Source organism: Anthonomus grandis, chromosome 22 (genome assembly GCF_022605725.1).
Source record: "Anthonomus grandis grandis chromosome 22, icAntGran1.3, whole genome shotgun sequence".
In the NCBI taxonomy this organism is placed as follows: domain Eukaryota; kingdom Metazoa; phylum Arthropoda; class Insecta; order Coleoptera; family Curculionidae; genus Anthonomus; species Anthonomus grandis.
In genome coordinates this window covers 12,262,992-12,287,543 of record NC_065567.1, presented here as the reverse complement: position 1 = coordinate 12,287,543, position 24,552 = coordinate 12,262,992, and the positions used below count along the sequence as shown (strand labels likewise).

At 31.8% G+C, this 24,552-nt stretch overlaps 1 protein-coding gene across 1 annotated transcript in view; it reads left to right on the top strand.

Moving 5' to 3' along the window:
• Positions 1 to 1,357: 1,357 nt before the first annotated feature.
• The window catches only part of LOC126748123 (ras-specific guanine nucleotide-releasing factor 2-like), a 67,870-nt gene continuing 44,675 nt past the window's right edge, over positions 1,358 to 24,552 (top strand). Inside the window, exons 1-2 of the mRNA XM_050457143.1 lie at positions 1,358 to 1,418; positions 18,837 to 19,048. Coding sequence (XP_050313100.1) covers positions 1,358 to 1,418; positions 18,837 to 19,048 — 273 coding nt within the window. The remainder of the gene's footprint in view (positions 1,419 to 18,836; positions 19,049 to 24,552) is intronic.

Below are 24,552 nucleotides of genomic sequence, written 5' to 3'. Positions count from 1 at the left end.
ACTTTTATAAGCTGATGTAGATAGTGTTTTTTATGGTCAGTAATAATGGTTTGGAGCTTAATATTAAAAAATGCCTAATCATTTCTTTTGATCGTTCGCTAAGATTAGCTACGCATCATTCACAAAAAATGGCTCTCAGATCTGCTAACGACTCGAGTTTGTTACTGGGCAGTAAATGGACATTTGTGCCTCATTATGATGAGATTGTCAATAAGATTGTATACGTAATCTTAGTTTTGTTGTGCGTAACTCTGGTAAATTGTTTGTCTTTTGTTTCAAGATGTTCTAATATTCAATTGTTCATTCTGGATTTTAATATGCCTCACCTGTATGGTCACCTTTTTATTCTAACCATATAGAAGCAATTGAAGCCGTTCAAAAAGAATTTTTCCGTTCCCTAGCCTTTAAGGCTGACATTAATATTTACTAGAATTTGTACTAAGAAAAGTATGCTAGCCATTTTATGTTGAAAACAATAGTTAGATTTATTAGTAATGTGTCTAAAAGTATTTGTTTCTTCTATAGAAATATCAACGTCTGACCTGTTATTACTTTTGAACGCAAGTATCTAAGAATGGAACTTGGCTATTTGTTTCTAGTTCGAAGGTAAATTTAATAGACGAAAAACAGTTATTGAGTTGTTCTACGAAATTATTAATATTGCATTTGCCGAATACAACAAATACATCAACACATTTAAAAGAAACTCGTGAAAAGTATTGGTATGTATTTTTTTAATTTGGTTCATGAAGAACACTGTTAAAAAGGAAGATAGGCTTTTTACCCATAAGTATGCCTTTATGTTGTTCGTAATACGAATTGTAACATACATTTTGTTAATTTGATAATATATCGTATATTATTGAAACCATTACTTTGCAAAAGTTTAGTCATATATTTCCAAGTTTCTTTAGTTAGTTTTAAGGTTTGTTTAGCCATGCTTTATTGGATTTTCCGGTCTTTTAATTACATCTTTAGCATATAGGCCACTTGCTAGTAGTTTTAGTTTAATTTAAATCTTCTTATTTTACTATGAATTTGTGTTGTATGGTAGTGTATAGGTATTTCGGCGAAGAAGTATCCCCAGTCGTGTATGTCAAATTATTTCTATAATATATTATACCTTCGCTTGGCGTGCAATAAACTATAAAAATTCCACGAAAGCTTAAACTTATTTTCTAATATCTCTCCATAGGAAAGAATAACTAAATAACCATTTTTAAAACTTCTGTTTAAAACCGTAGCTTGAAATCCAATATCCGTTTGCTTAGAAAAAAAAGTGGATAGAGAAACTGGATTTTATTTTTACAACTTATGTAAATGTTATTTATTAATTTGATTCTTTCCTTAGGACACGATGGATCTTCCTAGATTGCAAGCAATTTCGGTAGGGCCATCGACCAGTTTGCCATCTTCGGGTAAGTACAAATAACATTATAAGAACGTATGATGGAACAGTTAGGCAAATAAGATTGCTAAAAAATAAAAAAGACATATAGAAAATAACAAGAAAATACTTCACTTTTTTGTAACAATAAATTCTTAGGGCCGTAGTGGCGTAGTGACACATTTTCGGACATGAGTTCCTTTACTCAAATGGATTCTACTGTTGCACTGAACAACCCCTAGAAGTTTCCATATCCCATATCCCATAGTTCCGATACACCCTGTATTATTGGTCAAGAAATATAACTGTCTAGGAAAAAGAAATTTATATACTTTTTATATTGGCTATATATTATTCGATGTATAAACCTCTTCATACGCCTCATTAACATTAAATTTTACTACGAAGTGAAAGAAAGAAATATACTTTCATTATAACTTTTTTCTCAGAAATGTTTAATAACAAAGATACAGATAACTTATCATAATTTTTAAACTACCTGGTTAATTCTAATTAAATTTTGCATGCAGAGTATTATAGTATTGATAATTGTCAATTACTAATAAAGTCAATTTAAAAAAAAATGCCAGTGGCGTAACATACGGAGGGAGGAAAAGGACCTCAAATCTGCGAGGCGATAAAATATTGTTTTATAAGAAGTCAACTGTTAGATTCTCTTTAAAAAAGTTGAATATAAAAGATTATTAAAAGTTACCTTAAATCATTATTTCATTTGACAGGTTTAATTTAAGATTCAAGCCTAATTTTCTTTTTTTTTCCAAAATTTTTGCACCAATTTAATTATCGTTTCTGTACAATTAAAGTAAGATTTTTAAAAACAGTGCCTTCAATCAAAATTTTGCAAGAGTAACTTTTTTCCAAATTAAATGGAGAAGCTAACAGTTAACTTCTTATAAACAAATATTTTATCGCCTCGCAGATTTGAGGCCAAAAAGGAAGTCTTTCCGTATGTTACGCTACTAGCAAATTTTTTAAAAATTGGTTTCATCAGTAATTGACAATTTACTATAATAACCTGCATGCGAAATTTAATTAAAATTGAGCTGATAGCTTAAAAGTTATGATAAATAAACAAATAATTATTCTTAACTTTAACACCCTGTATCTTTGTTAATAAACATTTCTGAGAAAAATTTCTAATGAAAGTCTATTTCTTTTTAAATTCTCTATCTTGTATTAAAATTAATGACGTTTAAGCTGAACCACCCTGTAAATACTATATTATAACTATAATTTTATTATATATATATATTTAATCTCTTCTGTTTTAATTAATTTCATATTTGCTTCATTTTGTTGCTTTTAAAAAATTTTATAAGAATAACTGGAGAGTAAATAGCCTAAATTAAATAATACAATACTAGCACTACCTTGATTAAATAGATATCAATGTCAAAATGAATTAAATTGTTTTAAGTACATAATAGTATGTAAAACGAAAAGATAAAAATATTAACAAATTCGAATTTAAATCACATGATCTGCTTATTTCTAAGCTGATTGAATATATGTAAATGAGGAAATAAAGTATTAATTCTGAAAAAAAGTTAATCCGTATTTCCACTAAGTCTCATTAGCAGCTAGTGCGAATTAAGCGAAATAAGTTAATTATTTCATATAAACCCAGGTAATGATGGCAATCGATCAATCTGAAAAAGTTCTCCAATGCAACTGAATCCAAGCATTGGAAACCATTAAATCTAAGCTAATAAAATTTATTGGAATTATCCAGCAAGCTGAAGTTAAAATAAGTATAGTAAAGAACTGAAAGAAGTAATAAAACATCTGCTGTCTTTCTGAGTTCAGCAGAAAATAATGATATTGTCACATAATAAATAAAGTAAAACTAAAAACAAATATTTCCTACAGAGAGGCCTTAAATCTTTTACGTGTTAGAGAGGCTAGATAAATATAAGGTTGAAACAAGTCTCTGCACAAAATTAAATTTCCACGATCCTCGTTTCATTTTATTTGTTTCTTTGGTTTTCCGTTTAACCTTATAAAGCCATTAGGCAGAAATACGTGACAGACAAGACACCTACACAAAAAATATTCAGTGATATTTCACTAAAATATAACTGTATTAAGGTAAAAAAGTGTCCCACACAGTGGTTATATACAGGGTGACAATTTTAAACCCTCCGACTATTATTATCTTAAAAACAATAAAAAATATATATTTTTTTTAATTCATAATAAAAAATTAAATTGTAATTTTTTAAAGAAATGTTTTATCAAATAAACAAAAAGACTATTGTATTGGAGGTGATTTTTAGGGTAGCATTTTCGCTTTAAGATTATAAAGTTGAAACAAAGGAGTAAGTGAAAACCAGTTAGCTATTATATTATTCAAGGTTTTTAAATTGTCTGATTGTATATTAACATATTAGTTAAATTTATACATTCATGAAATTCTACAAAATTACCTATTTTAATTTGATACTTTCAGTACCTAATTAATTTTTTTGAACGGGTATATTACATTATCATTTTCAATCTATTCGACTGAAGATTTAGGCAAAATCTTTAGAGTTTTCTCTCATTTAATTTGTAATATGTCTTATGTTATTAGCAAATTTTTTAAATTTTGACTTTTAAAACTATAATGTTGTGGCTTAAGTCGCGAAGTCTAACAAATATGTGTGTATTTTTTTCGCATATAGATAAAAACTTAGTCAAAGTTCATTTGCAAACTTGTACATTTCCTTCGTTTTGTGCTATTTTATCAGTTAATGCTTAAATCTGCTGATTATCATTTATTCACTAATAAGCGCAACACCATATTGTCTATATTGTCACCATATTGCCCTATATTGTATGTTTATGTCTTTTGAGCGGCTTTGCTTAACAAATCGTTGTTCTAATTAATGTCTTTAATGCCGACTCTACACCTTAAAAGTTTTTAGACCAGGCTAAATGTTGAGTAATTAGAAATTGATCACAAACCACCCGAAAGCCACTTCAATTTTTGTTTAATAGCTTCCTGTTCATGATTCGTATTTCGTGATTAACTTTTATATTCCAACATTGCCTCAGTAAAGCCAGACATAAGGTATTAAGCACATTAATTATTCGTAATTTCGGAAGATAGTAGTTTCCATTCTAACAAAGCAGCACGTCAAGTAGTTTTCATGGAGTGAAAAACTACTTGACTTGGGTTTGATTGTTTTTTTGACATTTCGAAAATTCGAAAAAATATTAGAATTAAAGTATAGTATATTATGCACATTGTGATTAATAGCAGTGTGCCTAATCACAAAATTGTTATTTTAGTTTTTACTTTCCATCTCGAATAAATTTTTGGGTATCGTTGTAACATATTCTCATGATTTGTATGCCGTGTTTGTGCAGACTCACAAGTGTTAGAAGTTCGGTGCGTACCCAGCACCTGCTATTGATTTTTATGTTCAGATTGTCGCAATTAGATTAATAGATCTACTTGCCCTAAAGCCTCAGTTCATATGTCTGATGATGTTTTTGATTATGGTGAGTCCTATCTTACTAAAACTAACCCGATTTCAAACGGCGTAAAAACTTTTATTGATACTGATTTGGCAACAAAACTCAATGCTTTGATTCCTCTCCTTTAGATGAGATTACAACAAAATTTATCACCTAGCTGGACTCCCAGATTAATCTTTCATCGAATGTGAGAATGACTATCCATAAAATTGTGTTAATATTAGTTAACCTATCCAAAATGACTGTCATCCCCTTAACTGCAACAGTCATCAAATTTGTACTGCAGTCTTTCTTAAGCAGTCTCAAATCCTCAACCTTTCAAACTAGTTACCTGTAGTAGTATAGGTGGCAGTTTCAATTGGTCCTGCAATTGAAAAATGTACCAAAATCAAATCTCATTAAATGATCATGGTTTTACTTAGCAAGGGTACATAACTCGCTGTCTCTGTAAAACATTATATAAAATATAATGACAATATTAGAATGAAAATTGAACTTATTTAGGTTCGCGTAGTAGAATTATCTGCTGAATATAAGAGTATGGTAAACAATCACCAGTTTTGGTCTCCAGATCTCCTATTTTAGAAAGCTTGGGTGTAATTACCAAAGAAAATTTGTTGCTTCAAGAGAAATCTCAGCAGCAGCTCTTCATGTCACAGTCAACTAATGAAAAAACGGGCAAAGAGTCTAAAATGTTTATTTATTATGTTGGTGGAAGTCTGTTTGCTAATAAATTATTATATCATTTTGATTGAACCCTGGTGGTCTGAAATGTTTTTGATTGATAAAACTAATTTATTGAACTATGATGTTTATAGACATAACCACCATCAGTATGGTTTACACATTGTTGAGGATGGTGTGTATATAGCAAAAAGGATGAAGCTTCGTGGAGATTATTTTCTCCCATTCACTCTAAATGTAAATAAGTAGAGGCACCAGTATTTTCTTACAGTTTTAAGACCTACACCTTATAATTAGTTCTTTGTCTCAGCTGGCTATCATAATAAATCGGTTATTTATGGGGATTGTCTATGATTTTAAAAACTGTAATTTTGTTTCTTTTAAGCTGTCTACAGTAAATTGAAATGCAATGTATCAGTGTAACAATAGAGGTGGAGATGAGGTTGATCAAATATTTTATAGTTATTTGTATTAGTGTTCAGATATATTTATGCCTACGAAAGCTGTCAACTGCTTTTACAGATCTCCTCAACGTTAAGTTATTCTCAAAAATGTATCTCAGTGGCAAAAGAATAAAGGCTAACATTGACAATTTTAACCTTTTTGCACAGTTTTTTCCTTCTTGAATGTATATGAAAATAGCAACTGTGCTCTTATTCCAGACTGTAAGAACTGTGTTAGACAATAATGATGAGTTTAAAAAATACTTGATAAACAATTTCTGTGACAATAATAATGGTAGAATACTACTACATTGTTCCTTCTCTCTTACACTGCCTTTTAAATATCCTGGGTATGTTTTCTTCTTTTTGTTACAGGAACAGTTACATAGTATCTTTACGCAGGCTGAAATATCGTGGGATTTGCATATAATGAGCAATACTTTTTGACAAGCTTATTACTACTAGTCTAAATTAACCAATAACCCAGTACAGTATCAAATCTATTATTCGATCAAGATGAAGGTAGTAGATCCTTATTGCTGCCATTGAGCAAAAGTAATGAGAGTTAAGTTACGCGCTGAAGTTACTTTATCCTCACAGGCATTTACTCACTTTGTCTAGATTTCACTGAAGTACAAAAGATTCAACGGGTATAAAAATCTTGTTTAAGGTACATCTATGAAATTAGAAAGTATGAGCCGGTCTCACAAACTAAAAGACTGTAACGGGTTAAATATGGCAAAGAGATGCAAATTACATTCTTTGGTTTTATTTCAAAAAATTATAAATAATAAGCGTCCTCCTTACTTGCTTGAGAAGATTAAATACCGAACAGACGTTCATAACTTAAATTTAAAATTTAAAGGGTTAATTACCCCACCACCTCACAAGACCAGTTTTCTTTTAGCGATCTTTCTCTTACAACTTTTATTGGTTTTATAATGATATTCCTGTAGATCTAAAAGCTTTATCGGAGGGCTCTTTTAAAAAAAAAGGTATTATTATAATTACTGCTTTAGGCTCATGTGATGTTTTGATCAAAGCTATTACATTTTTTATTATTATTTATATTAATAGGTGTATCTATAATAATCTATACGGATGCTGTCCAACGGATTCTCGGATTCTCGAAGACATCCGACAATCATTGCTTTTTTTTGTATTCTTATCGCTATCAGCATAACAGGTAGGATTAGGAAGCAGCCAAAACATTTGACCAATGGTGTATTATCTTAGCCTATTTCTGAAGTCTTCTATATAGACTTATAGAGCTCACATTATAAGCTTTGACTTTTTATCCTATTGGTCACTTCAGAATAATAAATTTTAAATTTATTATATTTATTATATATTTATTATATTAATTTATTTTCTGGCAGCGACCATATCACCTTTTTCAACGTATGTATGACATTTTGTGTGGGATGTTTCTACGACATTTCAGAATGTCTTATGTATATCTTTAGGGCATGATATACAGTGACCGCCTAAAGTTCCGCACAAATTCGATAAAAATTAGAGACCTGATTTTTTGAGAAAACGCTCGGACCCGTCGATTTTTTTAAATGGAATGCTATATTTTTTATTGCATTTATGAAATATAGGCGAAATTCCAAGCAAGTTTCGTATAACATACCTTATCTCAAAACCAAACTGTTTCCGAAATATTTACATTTAAATAACAAGAAAACAAATGAGTACATCTATTTACAAATTAAGGTAAAATCGAGGATAAAAATAATGTTATAAACTCTGCCAATTGTTTCTATTTCCATGGTTGCACTTGTAAAGAATCTCCATTTTCGAATGTCACTGTCAGCTCGAAAATTTATAGTTTTTATCAGAATAAATTATGGCTAATTTAACGGAAACCCAATGAATTGAAATTTTGATGATGCTAGGGTACGAGGATCGAGTGCGCACGCAAAAAGAAGTAAGTGAACTGTTTAATGCCAAATACCCAAACCATCCTATTTCCCAGTCAACCGTTAGTAGAATAGAGCACAAATTCATAACTTCAGTTCATGTTAGAGATTTTTGCCAAGATCACGTCGTCCAAAAATTTCTGAAGAAACAAAATTAAACGTTCTGCTCTCCGTCGAAGAATCCCAACAATGCTTCAAACTTCACAAATTTCAGTTGATAATAATAAAGCCGGAACGTCAGTAAGACGCATCTTAAAAGCAAATGAATACCACCCTTATAAAATTAGACTAATACACGAATTAAATGTGGACGATCCTGATCGAAGAAACCAATTTTGCGAGCAAATGATGAACCGTCAGTTTGTCTTACGAGTTTTGTTTTCGGATAAAGCAACTTTTTGTTTAAATGGTGTCATAAATCGGCAAAATTGTTAGTACTGGTCAGTGTCAAATCCACACTGGGCAACTGAGGCTCATACACAGTACCGTAAATCTATTAATGTTTGGGCTGGTATCGTGGAAAATAAAGTAATAGGGCCATACTTTTTCGAAGAAAACTTAACAGGACAACGCTATTTGAATTTTCTTAAGAAGATCTTATCCCCGCTTTGGCTGCCCTATACTTTGTGGTTTCGGCAAGACGGCGCACAGCCACATTTCTTTCGAGATGTCCGTAATTACTTGGATACAGTGTTCCCAGGAAGATGGATAGGGCGAAGAGGGCCAATAGAGTGGCCGGCCAGGTCACTAGACCTAAATCCCTGCGACTATTTTCTATGGGGGTACCTGAAAAGTAAAGTTTTGAAATAATTGATAGTGTTTTACATGAGTTTGTAAACTGTCTTGCTTTCTGCCAAGAAGTAAATGGGGATCAGTTGGAACACTTGATACATTAATAAGAGTTTTCACTGTTTATAACATTTTATCCTCCATTTTATCTTAACTTGTAAATAGACGTACTTACTTGCTTTCTTGTTGGTTAAATGTAAATATTTCTGAAACAGTTGAGTTTTGAGATAAGGTGTGTTATACGAAACTTGCTTGGAATTTTGCCTATATTTCATAAATGCAATAAAAAATATAGCTTTCCATTTAAAAGAATGACCGATGACGTCATATCTTTTTTTTGTTCCACCCTGTATACAAATATTTATGTGAAATAATGCGCAACTTAAAATAAAAATCGACGGGTCCGAGCGTTTTCTAAAAAAATCATGTCTCTAATTTTTATCGAATTTATGCGGAACTTTAGGCGGTCACTGTATTTGCTGTTGAAATGTATCGCAAATGTTTAATATGAAACATTTATAGCAATATTTTTGATTTAGATCTTACTAAAATAAAAATTAATATTTAGCTGATAGCATTAAATGTATTTTACACACACTCTTATAATATAACACAACACAAAAATTACACTAATACTATTTAAATATTTTTTTACATTAGAACTATGTGTATAAGAAAGGGTTACCTATCTGCAAAAGCAATAGATCAATTTTAAGCCTTTAAAACTACTAAACTAATTTCACTTACAAACAAGGAAATTAAAAGACAGGAAATTACACTGTTGAAATCTAAAATATTAAACAATAGGTTAATACTTATAAGAACACGTTTGCACCAAGTTGTCGTGTCACCCTAATAAAAACCTAAAAGTGGCCATTAGCCGGTGAGCATTTAAACATTCCGGTATAGGATTTGACACTTAGGCGAATTTGATTGGTCCATTTCAAATAATCAACTAATCACAAAGTAGTGCTGAAAACGATGGCAGAATGTTAAACGGTGCTCAAATGCAGGTCAGAATGTTGCGCATTACTTTTTGCATATAAAAATGTTAAAAAAAAAACAGCTTATCTAAACTACCGTAGCTGTTCTTATTAAGAACAAATAATTATTTAATATCTATATTTTAATAAGAACAGTTAACGTAGTTTGTCATAGTTTTTGGCAGATAGCATAACAATGTTTTTTCTTTATGCTAGATATATGCTGACGTTATATGAAATGACTAGGCTTTTCATGAATTGACAAATTTAACTATAAGACTTATACATAAATATTCTTGTAATATATAATAAATATTCTCTAAATTGAATCTCAAGGATATACAGGGTGTTTGATAACATGTTGCAAAGCCGAAAAGAGGTGATAGTCTAAGCCATCTAGAACATTTTAATTTCATATAAGATATAGATATTTTAGTTTTTTTTATCGCCAAAAAAACACACTTTAAATTTCTTTTTATATTTTTTTTATTTTTAAATCTTTAGTTTTTTTTGAGACACAGATGTTTTAAATAACTTACTTAGAAAAACTGTGTTACTGTCCTGATCCATGGGACTTGGCATTTGCCTGATTTTGTGCCACGTTAGTTGCCAAATTACATTTTCGTTTTTTAGACCTTGCATGTTCTCCCTTTGATGGCCTACCTACTGGAAGCCTTTTACAACCTCTAGTAGTTCCTACTTTTCGTCGACTAATTATTGCAGTAGGTTGTACTTTAATACTTAAGTTCATTCTGTGGCGGATCGGTATTGAACTACCAGCAGTATTCAAAAATAATTCCCATGATGTTTTTGTTTTAATACATTTCAATCTTTTAAGAAATCTTTCTTTGGTTAAATGTGTTGTGTCAAAAGTATTGTGATGTTCTTTCATTAAGGTCAGTATTTCTTCCCAAGTTCCTTCAGAATCTTGTCTGCAACCACTTGGGTTATTATTTTTTGATGACACTGAAATAATATTATTGGCAGAAATATTACTGACATTCGAGCTGATTTCAGTATTTCGAATTCTTTTAGTATTTTCAATTTCTGGAACCACTAGAGGCTCGTAAAATGATATTGGTTGAACATTTTCTCCGAACGCCAATTTGGCCATAGAATATCGCAATTCCAAGCTTGCTGGAGGAGCATTTAATATTGCTTCCTCAAAATAAAAATAAATTATTCCTTGATGCTTGCAAAATCGACCAAATTTTCCACTGGAGCAAGTACAAGATCTAATATTTCCGTCGACATAATGAAATTCGCCCTTATTGGTCATGCTAGGAACTTTGTACATTTTTGGGCTGATGCATTCAAAATAATTTTTATTAATTCCAGAGGCTCTTTTTAATAGGTTTCTTAACAACAGTCTTGGAGTTGCATTTCTTAAATGAAAAAAGTTTCTTATCCTTTTTTGGTAATATTCTTCCAAGCATGTAGCCATAAAGTCAATTAGGGATATTGCATTGTATGCCTTATTACGCGACAAAACAACTTCTTTAAACAACCGGATGTTTACTTCACAGAAGTTGTTAGTCTGATGACAATGGGTAGATGAATCACGAAAGGCCATGCACTAATCTTCTTTTCTGTCCCAGTATTTTTCCACGTAAGAGATCTTTTACGTAATATATATTTTTGAATTAATATTAATTTCATCATCTCCGTCCAACCCATTTCCAGATAAGCTAGTTTGATAGCTATTTGCAGAATCTACTCCTGTAGCGATATTAAAAAAATAAGTTGCTTTCTGTATATCTTCTGAGTTTAAAATATCTCTAAATCCATTGTAAAGAGTCCGGTGACTACTTGCGTCTATATTGTGTTTTTTTTTCAAATAATCAACGCCACACTGTTTGAAGAATATGAAATAGGCATAAGAATGTTTTAGACTCAGGAAGAACATGTTTAATTGCACTCTTTTCGGCATCACTGTCATCCATATTAAATATTTTTGGATAACCCTGACCATTAAAGGTAAATGGTAAACTAGATTTTAATATTGTAAATCTAGCTTTATAGTCGTCTGTCCGTATGTCTGTCCTTTTGTAATGAAAATAGCAAGAGGCACAGCTCCTACCGCACAAGGAGTTAAAATAAATGTCACTGAATGACCACTTGCATCACAAGAAGCTATTAACAAACACTATGTCTTTTGCAAAATCTAACTGGTGAGCTTTGATATATGGTTGAGCTTTGCATACGTTTTGTTACTATAAATATGCAATAGGGATCCTCTTGATATTCAAGTACGATGCCCTTATTAATGTATAGATCTCGCTTTTCTTTCAATTTCTAAAAAAAATTAAAAATTAGGAAATAGTAAATTAGGAAAACCTTGTATCACTTAAACAGACCTCTATACAACCTACTCCAAAACGAGGCCCCAAATTTCTTGTTTGCCATTCATTAAACTAATGCTGCACAAATGCTGCGATATTTTGGATTTATTCTCGCATTAGCAAGCTCAGCACTATCTATTCCAAATTCTAATTCTAATTTTGACCTGTGAAAATTGATAGATTTAGTCAAGCCCAACCCATCACTAAAATATGATTCAAAACGTGATCTAACGTCATCTCTGGGACGAAAAAAAGAAGCTGCCTCTGGCAGTCATTAGAGTATGGTTATGTTCTACTTTAAACTCAATAACCGCTGCATATCCGTCCTACAGAGAAAAAAATAGGATATTTTAAAATACATAACTCTGTTCTCCGTTAAAAAGAAAAATTGATATTTTAAATTAAATTTTTATGACTATTGATTAAGAAAAAAGAGTTTTCGCTAGCAAAGTTTTAGTAGAATTTTCATAGAACCTCGAGTTTCTGAGGTATAGGGTGCCTCTGAAAACTTTCCGATTAGGAATCTGGAGCATCTCTCGTGTTCCCTTTACTAAAAAGTAAAAAAATAGATATTTTTATGGAGAGCCAGTAACCTTAAGTTTTTTTTCTGTCTTATAGAATCACCCTATATCCCACAAACGCAGATTGTACCACCTTGTACTTAATTACTTTAAAATAAGAGTCTTTTTTCTTCGTATTCTTGGTGGACAACTTTATTGTGATGATTAGTTGCGCTTGATATCCTGTATTTTTTGATTTTCCTCTTTTATTGTTTTCCATATTAATCCTCTTATAGCCACTATAACGGCAAATAAAAGTTTTTCTGAAAGTTAATTATTATTTACTGAGAAATATTATTAAAGGAGTTGTATACTTTCAATTGGCCTCCAGTTTATATTTTGAGTAAGTCGGCAAATTAAAAACCGTTTTAAATAATCATAGATGGTAATTGTATTTTATGTAAGATATATCGTTAGATCGTTTAATATTTACAAAATTATTTATTGGATACAATAAAAATAATTATTTAAACACAGAACAGCACATTAAATTTTAAGTGAACTATCGTTTGCAAAATTTCAAATTAAAATTACTAATCAATATAGTAAATATGTATAGTAAATATACAGGGTGTATCATTCATGACTACAAATATTTTAAGGGGTGAAAATACATCAAATTTTAAGCAAAAAAGTCAAATAACTTGTTTTAACATCGAACTAAGTGCTAACCCATTTTTGATACGACGTTTTTCTAATCATAAATAAAAAATGGTTCCTTCAATCAGAATAGAACGCTACCCTCTAATTCGTTGTACTTAGAACAATTCTTGTTAAAAGGTCTTCATAAAATGCGTTTACTGCCAAGAAACCTTGTAAACGATAGTATACCGCTTATACCAATTATTAACCTATTACATAAATTAATGGGAAGTTTTAGCTAAGAAGTATTTAGATTACCTGTATGCAAATTTTTTAGCATTTTTAATACTGGACTTATAACGCCATGATGAAAATGTCTGTTCCTCATATTCATTCAACCATTCCACGACATCTTTTTTATTTTTCATGTTGCCCCTATATAAATTTTCGGTAACTTTTATTAGTCTCTCCATAATTAATTCATTATTACACTCCAATATTGCACGAATTGTAACGAAGTAATATTGCACTGTAATACTGCACGAACAGAGAACACGATTAACGGATTGTTGACACGTGGTCAGCCTATTTAATAGAAAAACCGCGCCAACCACATTGCAACAATCCGACTTGTGTTTTAGCACCGTCCAACATTCTGACCCTAATTTTGGCACTTCGCATTTATTGGCGAAACGAACTCAAATCGACCAATTAAATTCGCCTCGGTGTCAAATCCTATACCGGAATGTTAAAATGCAGCCGGTGAAAACGACCTCATAGCGTCACTGCAGCTAATGCTGCCAACGTAAATCTGGTGTCCTTTAAGTTTCTTACCAATAATTAAAAGATAACTATGTCATTTCTATGACGGTTAATTTAAATCCATAATTTAGATACATCTCGGATAGTTTTGTAAAATATTTATAGAGATTTAAAATAATTGTTGTGGAAAGTGGTCGTACATTATATTTTAATTTATAATTTTTAGACGACTTAGTCAGAAACTGAATTTATTTGCTGCATATTATATATTTAGGTACATAATTATTGTTTGTGCTTGCAAATTTCTCCGAGTTTTTTTCCTCAAAACCTTTGAGGTCAAACATTTTGATTTTTTATTTTATGACAGTTAATATTTTCACACGCGTGCAAAAATGTTTTTAGAATATCGTATGAGAATTATAGCAGCAACGTTTTATAAAAATTATCGCTAGAATTTACGATAAATGTCCGAAACATTTAGTCATAAATGGTATGTTTCTGGGATGTCTTGTGTTATCTGGGAACGAATTGAGATTATAGATGACTTGTATTATTACTTTACATTGAAAATAGCGCTATTAGAAGGCTGGATATGAAAATCGAATTTTAATTTTCATATTTCTTTTTAAAATAGATCTGAATCAAATAAGTCAATAGAGACTATTGTCTAAATATAACCAGTTCAAAATGTGCAATAGTTTTATAAAAGATTTCAATATCTATCAATCATTTGTAGACAAGCTTCACTCCGTTCAACATAAATTTTGTAAAGACTATCATGACTAAAGTGCATTCGATAACCTCGTTATCCCATATAATTATAGTATCATAGCAGATCACGATGATGATATGAATAGTGGGATTCTGTGACCAATACCAAAATAATCTGAATTTATTTTTCCTTTTATACTTTTATCTCCTTTAATACTTTTTGCACGTTTTCAGTAACTCTGGATATAGAATTTTTAAGCGTGGTAATTAATTAGGCGTAACTACTCCTTTTCTAACTTAATAGTATATTAGCATTGTTTGAAGTTAAATAGGGAACCCTAAACTGCTACAGTCGCTTTTAGAGTATCTTGTCGTAACTAAATATTGTTGGCCAACTAGGTTTTAGTCCATTCTTGCCTTGATGTTTATTGTATAGTATCTATATTCCATTTTGGCTGTAGTTGCAGAATATCTCCCTTACTATTAACGACAGAACCTTCAATTTACAATTTAAGTAATCATTAAACTATGGCAATTTTAATGTATCAAAATTTTAATGCCACAAATAAACACTAGCTACATTCTTTTATTTTCTTACATACAGGTTGAAAAATAAAAGTTTAGTTTTTAAGGCTGATACTACATTTTAGGCCATGTATACGTTAAAAAAAAGACTGAAAACTATTATAATAATCAAAATATTTATATTTCAATTGAAATAGCTGCAATTTTTGCATTTGAATGAATAGATATTTATACAGGGTGTTTCCTAACTACGGTACGAAACTATACAGGGTGAATCGTTAGGTCGTTTTATGAAAAAAAGTTCCTATGAACGTATGTCGGGAGTTGCTTTGTTTCTGAGATACAGGGCGATGAAGGTTCAAAAAAATAACGGTATTTTAAAAATACTATAACTATCCTTAAACCGATTTGGTTGAAATTTGGTGCAGTTATTTGAAGTTATAAGATGCTTATTTAGCTGTAACTAGATTGAAATTATTAGGTCCAGTGGCGTGTCTGTGGGCACCACATGCTTATTGTTGAGAAAAAAACAAGGCTAATAATTAATTGTTTTGCAGCTTTTTATTAATTTTTGTATTTAAGCAACTAAAAATACAACTTTTTCGTATCTTATCTTATTATCTTCATATCTGGCTTTGTTTTCGAGAAAAAAAATTTAAAGTATCTTTAACTCATTCTAAAAATTATCCATGGACGACAACATGAAATAAAAACCAATTAATTCGATAAATAATTTCGACCTTAAAGTACATGAGCAAAATGTCCAACCTCCAATGCACGACTTTTTGGTCTCTTGTGCCTTGTTTACTATGATAATAAACATTCAACTTTTACGATTTTTATTATCAGATTTTTGAAATCCAACAAAATAACAAATACATTGCTTCTTATGATAAATAATTGGCAAGTCCAATCAAGTACCTCCTTTGTACCTACCTGCTTTGGAGACCAGCTGACAGTGATAGAATTGCTATAAGTAAAATTCAGCTGTCAATTAGCAGTGATTCATTACTCCATCATGAATAATTGTACTAACCATGAAATGACCGACATGCACTTTATTTATGGATTAGCAAATGGAAATGCGGAAGAAGCACGAAGAATTTACCAGGACAGATATCCTAACAGAGTAATTCCATGTGCAAAAACATTTAGAAAACTACATGCAAGATTATGTGAAACTGGGAGTTTTAATAAAAATATGGGTGGTGGAAGACCAGAAACTATAACAACGCCTGAACTGGAAGAAGCTATACTTGATGCGATAGAAGAAGATCCTTTCAATAGTATCAGGAAGATTGCACTGCAGCTTGAAGTCAGTTCAGAAACCGTTTGGAAAGTTCTAAAAAGAAATCTCCTGCATCCATATCACATACAGCGTGTACAAGCTCTACTGCCTCGGGATTTTCATCCAAGATTAATGTTTTGCAGGTGGTTGATTCATACATTGGCACACAATAATAATTTCCTACCAAATATTTTAATTACGGACGAGGCAAATTTTTCAAGAGATGCTATTATGAACTTCCACAATGATCATTTTTGGGCCGACGAAAATCCCCACGTTATTAGAGAAACTCATTTTCAGCAACAATTTTCGCTGAACGTTTGGATAGGAATTATTGGTGACTACCTAATTGGCCCATTTTTTTTTACCGGCAAGATTAACAGATGAATCCTACACGGATTTCTTGCAACACCATTTACCCACTTTATTAGAAGAAGTACCCCTACAAGTAAGAGTCAACATGTGGTTTATGCACGACGGGGCTCCAGCTCATTTCAGTGTTCTTGCTCGTCAGCATCTCGACGTCATCTACCCTAATTGCTGGATTGGACGTGCAGGACCTCAAAATTGGCCGGCTCGCAGTCTGATATGAATCCCCTGGATTACTATTTATGGGGCCATCTCAAGGCTCTTGTTTATAAAACTCCTGTTCTAGATGTGAATAACTTGAGGAATCAGATAATTGTCAATTGCAATATCATAAGGGATACTCCAGGTATTTTTGAGCGTGTCAGATACTCAATGACAAATCGTTTACAGTGTATTTTATCAGAAGGCTTTTTATAATAAAAACAGCTTTTTATAAATAAAAAGCTGCAAAACAATTATTGGCCTTGTTTTTTTCTCAACAATAAGCATGTGGTGCCCACTGACACGCCACTGGATCTAATAATTTCAATCTAGTTACAGCTAAATAAGCGTCTTATAACTTCAAATAACTGCACCAAATTTCAACCAAATCAATTTAAGGATAGTTATAGTATTTTTAAAATACCGTTATTTTTTTGAACCTTCATCGCCCTGTATCTCAGAAACAAAGCAACTACATACGACATACGTTCATAGGAACTTTTTTTCATAAAACGACCTAACGATTCACCCTGTATAGTTTCGTACCGTAGTTAGGAAACACCCTGTATACAATAGAAATAGGTACTTGTTAAGGGCAATAATAAAGCTAAGCAAAAATTAAAAAATGGAATTCCTAATATATGGGACGCGGCTTGAATATCTGGATCCTCATTGAGTATTTTTTAATTTTTTTAAGCCCTTCTTTGTCAATTTTGCATAAACTCATATATTTTCATATTCTACATGAAAACACAAGAAGAAACAAAGTATTTTCTAAAAAAAATTATAGTAAAGAATAAATTCTAATTTTTTTAATTAAAATCTAATCGTTTATCATTTACCTCTCAAAGAAATGTGTAAATAAAAAAATTTTTTTTAATTAGAACATGTAATTTTATCGATATACGAACAAAATCGGAGCATTCCAGGAGCACACTAATAATTTTTTTATTTGTTCGTTTTATATTCATATACTAAAAAATATCAAACAAACATTACTTCCATTGTTTTCGACACAAAAGTCATAATGGAATATTGGAAATGCTTTATTAGTTTGGACCTTTATTAAGAGTTAAAAAAAAAATTCTGATAGTCGTAAAAACAGCGTAAAGTTCGCAAAATCGTAGGCAGAAAATTCTTAATAGTTTATCTCATTGTGAACCTTATTCTAAAACCAATCGTATAAGAGTTACAGGGCGCCAAGAGTCCTGAAAACTTCTCTAAAATATAACTATTGGAAAAATTTGCTGCAACAAATGAGTTATCTAATATTATGTGGTAGTCAACACTTAACATTCAATGAATAAGTTTTTGTAGCAGATAATAGCGTTTAATCGGACGAATGGATAAAACAATAACAAATAATAATTGATGTTTTTAAATTTGCTTCAGAAATTGTTAATATTACTATTTTTTAGTAAAAAATTATTTTAAAAATAATCAAATATTTATAAAATGAATCAAAGTGGTACATTTTAAGAGCAATAGACAACAAAAAATGTTTCTCTGGAAACTAATTTCAACAGTGATGTAAAATTACAATATCCGATAGGAAATGATTACCAATATTGTTTTTATCAAAATTGAATTTGTGCAAACATTTTAATTATGATTGTGGCATACAAGATTTTACATATTGGAGGAGAAGTGTTTTTGAGAAAAAATATTTTTTACTCCGAAAAATACGTTTTTTTCCGAGATTATTTTTGCTAAAAATAACATGCAAAAAAATATAAACTCTATTTCTAATAAATACATAAATTAGAAGTCTAAACTAATTATAAACTTCATTAAAATTTTAGAATCTGCCGAACCAACAGAGATATCTAAGGACCCCAAAAAAACAACTGGCTTATCTCTGAGTCCTAAGATGCAACGGTCTATAAAACTTAATGAAACTCAAATTCTGTACTTATCCGAAAGGGCTAATGGAGATAAAACCTATGACGGACCGTTATGGAAAAAATCACATACATCTGGGAAATGGCAGCTTAGGTATTTTTTACTTTACCAGGTAAGTTATTACATATCACAAGTTTGTTTAAGTTTTGAAAAAGGCTTAATACATGGTAAATGCTAATTTTTAAAAACATATGTATACGACTGTAATAAATTGTAGATAGAACAAGTAATTGCCTACAATTTAAGAGAATTGTTAAGTAAATATAAAGTTAGCAAAAATAAAATTTGTACCCCAAATAATTTTTTTTTACAACTTAATTAAGAATTTCAGTGATTATCCAGATAATTTTATTATAAATATTTAGATTTGAAAAGCATGTTTAACCATATATTGTTATGCATACCAAGTCTATTTTGATATACATATATAAAACTGACACACAGGCGCTATTTTATTAACATTTGTGTTGCATCATGCTTCAAACTTAGCCGTACACAATATTGGAGAAAGTAAATTGTTTACCACATTATATAAGATTTTTCAGTTTTTATATTAACATGAGTCATCAATGGGTCAAACAACTGTAGACGAAATAAAACTTTATACGCCATCTTCAAAGACGAAAATATTACTGCAGGATTGCAAAAATTGTTAACTAATTTCATATAAGAGTGTTGTAAAACTATCGCTTTAAAAAATTAAAATAGAATATAAAATAAAAAATTATCAGTTCAAAAAGATTCTTTCATAAGATGGTAGAATCATTGATTCTAGAGTCAAGTGGGATCCTAAAATATTGGAATCCAAATCGCTTAAAGAAATTGAAAAATACCTCTACAAGACTATCAATGCTCAAAATATCCTAAAGAAGTTACTTTAAAAAAGCCCTGGATAATTAAAGTAAGCTAAATACTTATAATTTATTAGTAAGCATAAAAGTAAAGGGTTTATGCTTATTAACAAATGATACGCATTTATTGCTTAGATGCGAGGAGAGCCCACCAAATCTTTAAAAGAAAAAAAAATTGCGATCACTTAGAAAACGGTGCAGGACCAGTTTAGTCTTCGGGCACTTCGCTATGAACCTGATGTTGCGACGAAGAAAGTGGTTTCCGAGTATGTCGTTAGGACATTCTTTTTCCTACTTTATTCTGGTATTGAAGTTTACACAAATTACTTGGCATCTATGGATAAAAGACGTATACAAACTATTTAAAATTCAATTCTATTCAATTTTATATTCGACCATATCTTATTGACGATGATTCAACTCGAAATTTAAGCACAGCGTATAAAAGTACATACATATAAAATCTAAAAAAACCTTATATTTTTTCGCTCGAAAGTTTGCTTTAAAAGCTTATATTTATGGTTCCTGTTCTTTTCTTAAGATAATTATTTAAACATTATTCACAGTACTAAAACGTAGTAAACACCAAGTTGTTCGTCTTGGTTCTTTTTTATTTCTTGTTTCAGAACTAAGAATTACTTTACGACTGTTTCGCACATATTAGACACAATATTTAACCCGCTGCATATTAAGTTAAATTTCTATTAGCTCTTCTTTTAAATAAAGGTAGGGGAGACCGGGGTAGGTTGTAACAATTTATGGTTTATTTTTATTGTAGCAAAAACTTTTTGTCTTACAAATTTCGTATTTTCCTACCATATTCTACAAACCTTTATAAATGTTATAAGAGACTTAATTTTTTATTTACTATAGTATTATTTTAAAAGTATCAAAAATAAAGCAGGCATGATTTTGGTACAATTTACCCCGCCCTTGGGGTAAGTTGTACCATTTTGAATGTAAGATATAACATCGTTTTTTACTTTAGAAAACTAGCTTAAATTATTAATAAAGCAATGAGTATGAACATTTTGCTTAACAGGAAAAAAATAAAATGAAAATAGCTACAAAATAAACATTTATTTTTATTAAAAAAACATGTAATAGTCTAACAAAAGATCCGAGATCACCGGGAGTGCACTCATCGTGTGCCTACTGCTTACATGTTTTGCATTGAATCCATCCTTCTCCTGGTTTGCTATTAGAAAATTTCTCGCAGCAAACAATGCAAATTGTATCGTCTTCATCAGATTCATCGTCAGAAGGCTGAAGAACATTTCTTTTGGCTGCTTTAACCTTTGGCGCCAATGCTTTCCCTTTTTTTACAAGCTTTGCTTTAGTTTCCGACTTTAAAGCCTCCAGTTCGGGCTATCAGTTAAAACAGCAAACTTTCGTTTTTTCTGGCCTCTAGTTCGTTTTTTTGGCGCAGACTTTGGAAATGGTCTCACTGCTGCTGGAGAAAAACTCAGTATCGAAGTAATTTCACAGAAACGTGATTAGATTGTACAGCTTAAGAGGTAGAAGGCAAGTCTTCAATTGCAGGTGTTAAACCAGCCAGATGAAGAGCTTCAGTCGTAGGATTGGGACTTTAATTTCCTAAGGCACAATCATTATCAGGTACGAGTGGGACATCAGGTGGTACTTCTTCATGTTGACGGTCTTCTTGTACGTCGACTGTACGGTCGATCAGTTACACTGGATGGCAAAAAATCATCTTCCCCAAAAATGTTCCTGTTAAATGGTTCAATTCCAGTACATTGAAAGCCTTTGGTAATGTTATTTTGTGAAAGTGCTAAAGGAAGTGCCTCACGAGCAAGTCCTGGAATATCATACGAGGGCGGGTCAATAAGTCCGTGACTTTTTGGATAAAAGACAGGTTTTTATATAAAAAGTTATTTTATTTTTCAACATAGTCTCCTTTGAGTTCTATACACTTAGTCCAACGTTTCTCCAATTTTTTTATCCCTTCGGAAAAATATAATTTGTCGACGTCATCAAAAAAGGCATTTGTTTGAGAGATGATTTCGTCGTTTCGAGTCAAATCTCTTTCCGCCAAGCCATTTCTTTAATTTTGGGAATAGGAAATAGTCACTGGGGGCTAAATCTGGAGTAATCTAAATGTAAATTCTCCATTGATTGTTTTCCCCTTTTGAAGATAGTCAATGTGGATTATACCGCGTGCATCCCAAAAAACGGTCGCCATGACTTTATTGGCTGACAAACCCACCTTTGCCTTCTTGGGCGCCGATTCACCCCGAGAAATCCACTGTTTTGACCGCTGTTTGGTCTCCGGCGTGTTGTGGTGGATCCACGTTTCGTCCACGGTGACGAAACGACGCAAAAATTCGTCCATATTGCGGTTGAATAACGCCAAACACTCCTGGGAAATTGTCACACGGTTGCGTTTGTGGTCGATTGTGAGCAAACGCGGCACCCGTCTTGCGGAAAGCTTTCTCATACCCAAATGATCATTCAAAATTGAAACTACTGAACCATGTGAGATGCCTATGGCTTCCACAATCTCTCTCACTTTCAATCTCCGATCGGCTAAAACCATATCGTGAATTTTTCCGATTGTTTCGGATGTAGAGACCTCGACTGGGCGTCCAGAACGTTCGGCATCTTCCGTGCTTGTACGGCCACATCGAAATTCAGTAAACCACTTCTTTACCATGCAAATGGATGGTGCAGAGTCCCCATAATATTTATCAAGCTTAGCCTTGGTTTGAGTGATTTTGTGTTTGGTTTTTTTCCGTAAAAAAATAATGCTTAATGAGCACACGAAATTCACTTTTTTCCATTTTCTTCTCAAAACGAGTGGTAGTCTGCTATCAACAGCTGTCAAACACAAACTAAATGACGCAGCTTGTTCAAATTTTGCCAGGCGTCAACTGACAGTTCTGTGTTGACTGAAGCAGAGTTGCCATTTCCATTAAAGGGCGAGAAATTAAAAAAGTCACGGACTTATTGACCCGCCCTCGTATATTGTCATAGATTTTGCAGGATGATTACGCATCCAGGAGTCTTGGTGGGACGTCATATATTTTTTTTAGGGACCATAAACTGACCGGTCAAGAGGCTGGACAATGAGGTGGAAATGATAATAACACAACTCCATTTTCTCTGGCAAATTTAACAGTTTTATATGCCACGTGAGATTCATGGTTATCCAGTAGTAGTAGGATGGGTTTTTCGGTAGAAGGCCGAACATGTGAAATAAAGTGTTGAATAAATATAAAAAAGTCATCAACAGTCATCCAACCTGATCCATTGCCAGCTCCAATGCACCCTGGCGGACCATCTCGAATAAAGTGATCCTGAAAGCGCTTTCGAGAAAATAGAAACATCGGCGGGACGTAGTTACCAATAGCGCTTACTGCAATGCATAGAGTTACTAGAACCCCTCTTTCACTGGATGTTATACCCCCAACTTGTTTTGTGCCTTTTTCGGCTATAACTTTTCCTAGCCTTTGAACTGCAGTTAGCCCAGTTTTATCCAGATTCCATATGTCAGATGGAGTAAATTGAAATCTGTCCCGGACATTAGCAAGTTTGTCATAAAACAAATCAATATTTGTCTTGTTAAAGTTTGTCACACGTCCAATACTGGTTGCCTCGGGAACTCGAATTGATAAATTAGGATGTTTTTTAAGAAAATTCGATAGCCGCTCTTCGCCCGCTGTCTTATTTTTAGACCATGACTCAGGCACTTTAACTTTAAATGCCATATCACAATCATAAGCTAATTTTCTTACCTCTTTGGGAGAGAGACCAAAATAAATTTTTGAGCACTGCTTAATATAAAGCTCAAGCTCATTCATTTGGGCATCTGTAAATATTTGTTTGTGTTTACTATACCCAAATTTTTCTAATGAGACATGTGTAATATTATTATTATCGTTTTTCTCTTTTTTCTTAACATATCTGCTAAGTGTTACATGACAAATTTTAAGATCTTTTGCTACTGATCGAATGGATTCATTATCTAAAGCTCTGGTTATAGCTTCCTCCATATCTTCTTTGGATGTCTCGCCCCTACTTGTTTTCTTCTTATAGTTTCTCATGCTAAAATTAAACAATAAAAAACTATTATCTTAACCGTTACAATTTTTGTGGTAAGTTGTAACACGTTACAATTTGCCCCGAGCTAAGTGTTTCAACTATGTTTTCAACAATGTTTCAACCCCAGCAGACATGTGTCCACTATTTCATTTTATTTCAAAAAACTAAAAGCTGTAATAATCGGCAACACTGTAAAAGTGAAACTATATACCCTAACAAACAGCACCCCAACTTAAGTTGAACAAATGGGAGTACATGCAAAAAGATATTCAAATTATATTCCTACCTTCAAATTTTACTTTGACGTCACAATTTTCCTAAACTGCACTTAAATTTTAAACGAAACGTACGCATTCTTCGAAAGTTGGTGGTTGACTGAGAGGCCCCAACCCCCAAGGCCTGCTTGTATATGCAATACGAGATTTGCCTAGTAGCGCGGACTTAAAATTCGGCTACTGTTTCAACTTACCCCGTGTTGCAACGTACCCCGGTCTCCCCTATTCAATAATTTAAGACGTAATAATTCCTATTTCCTTTGTTTTAATATGTATATAAATGATATAAAATTACTTAAATAAGTTGCATTAGAAAATGTATTCCTTTTAATTGGGAAATGTTGCTAAAAATAAATATCGCTATAATGAAGCAAATAAACAGTCTCGTATTATTTAAAAAGTGTCATAAAAAACCGACTCTGTAGACA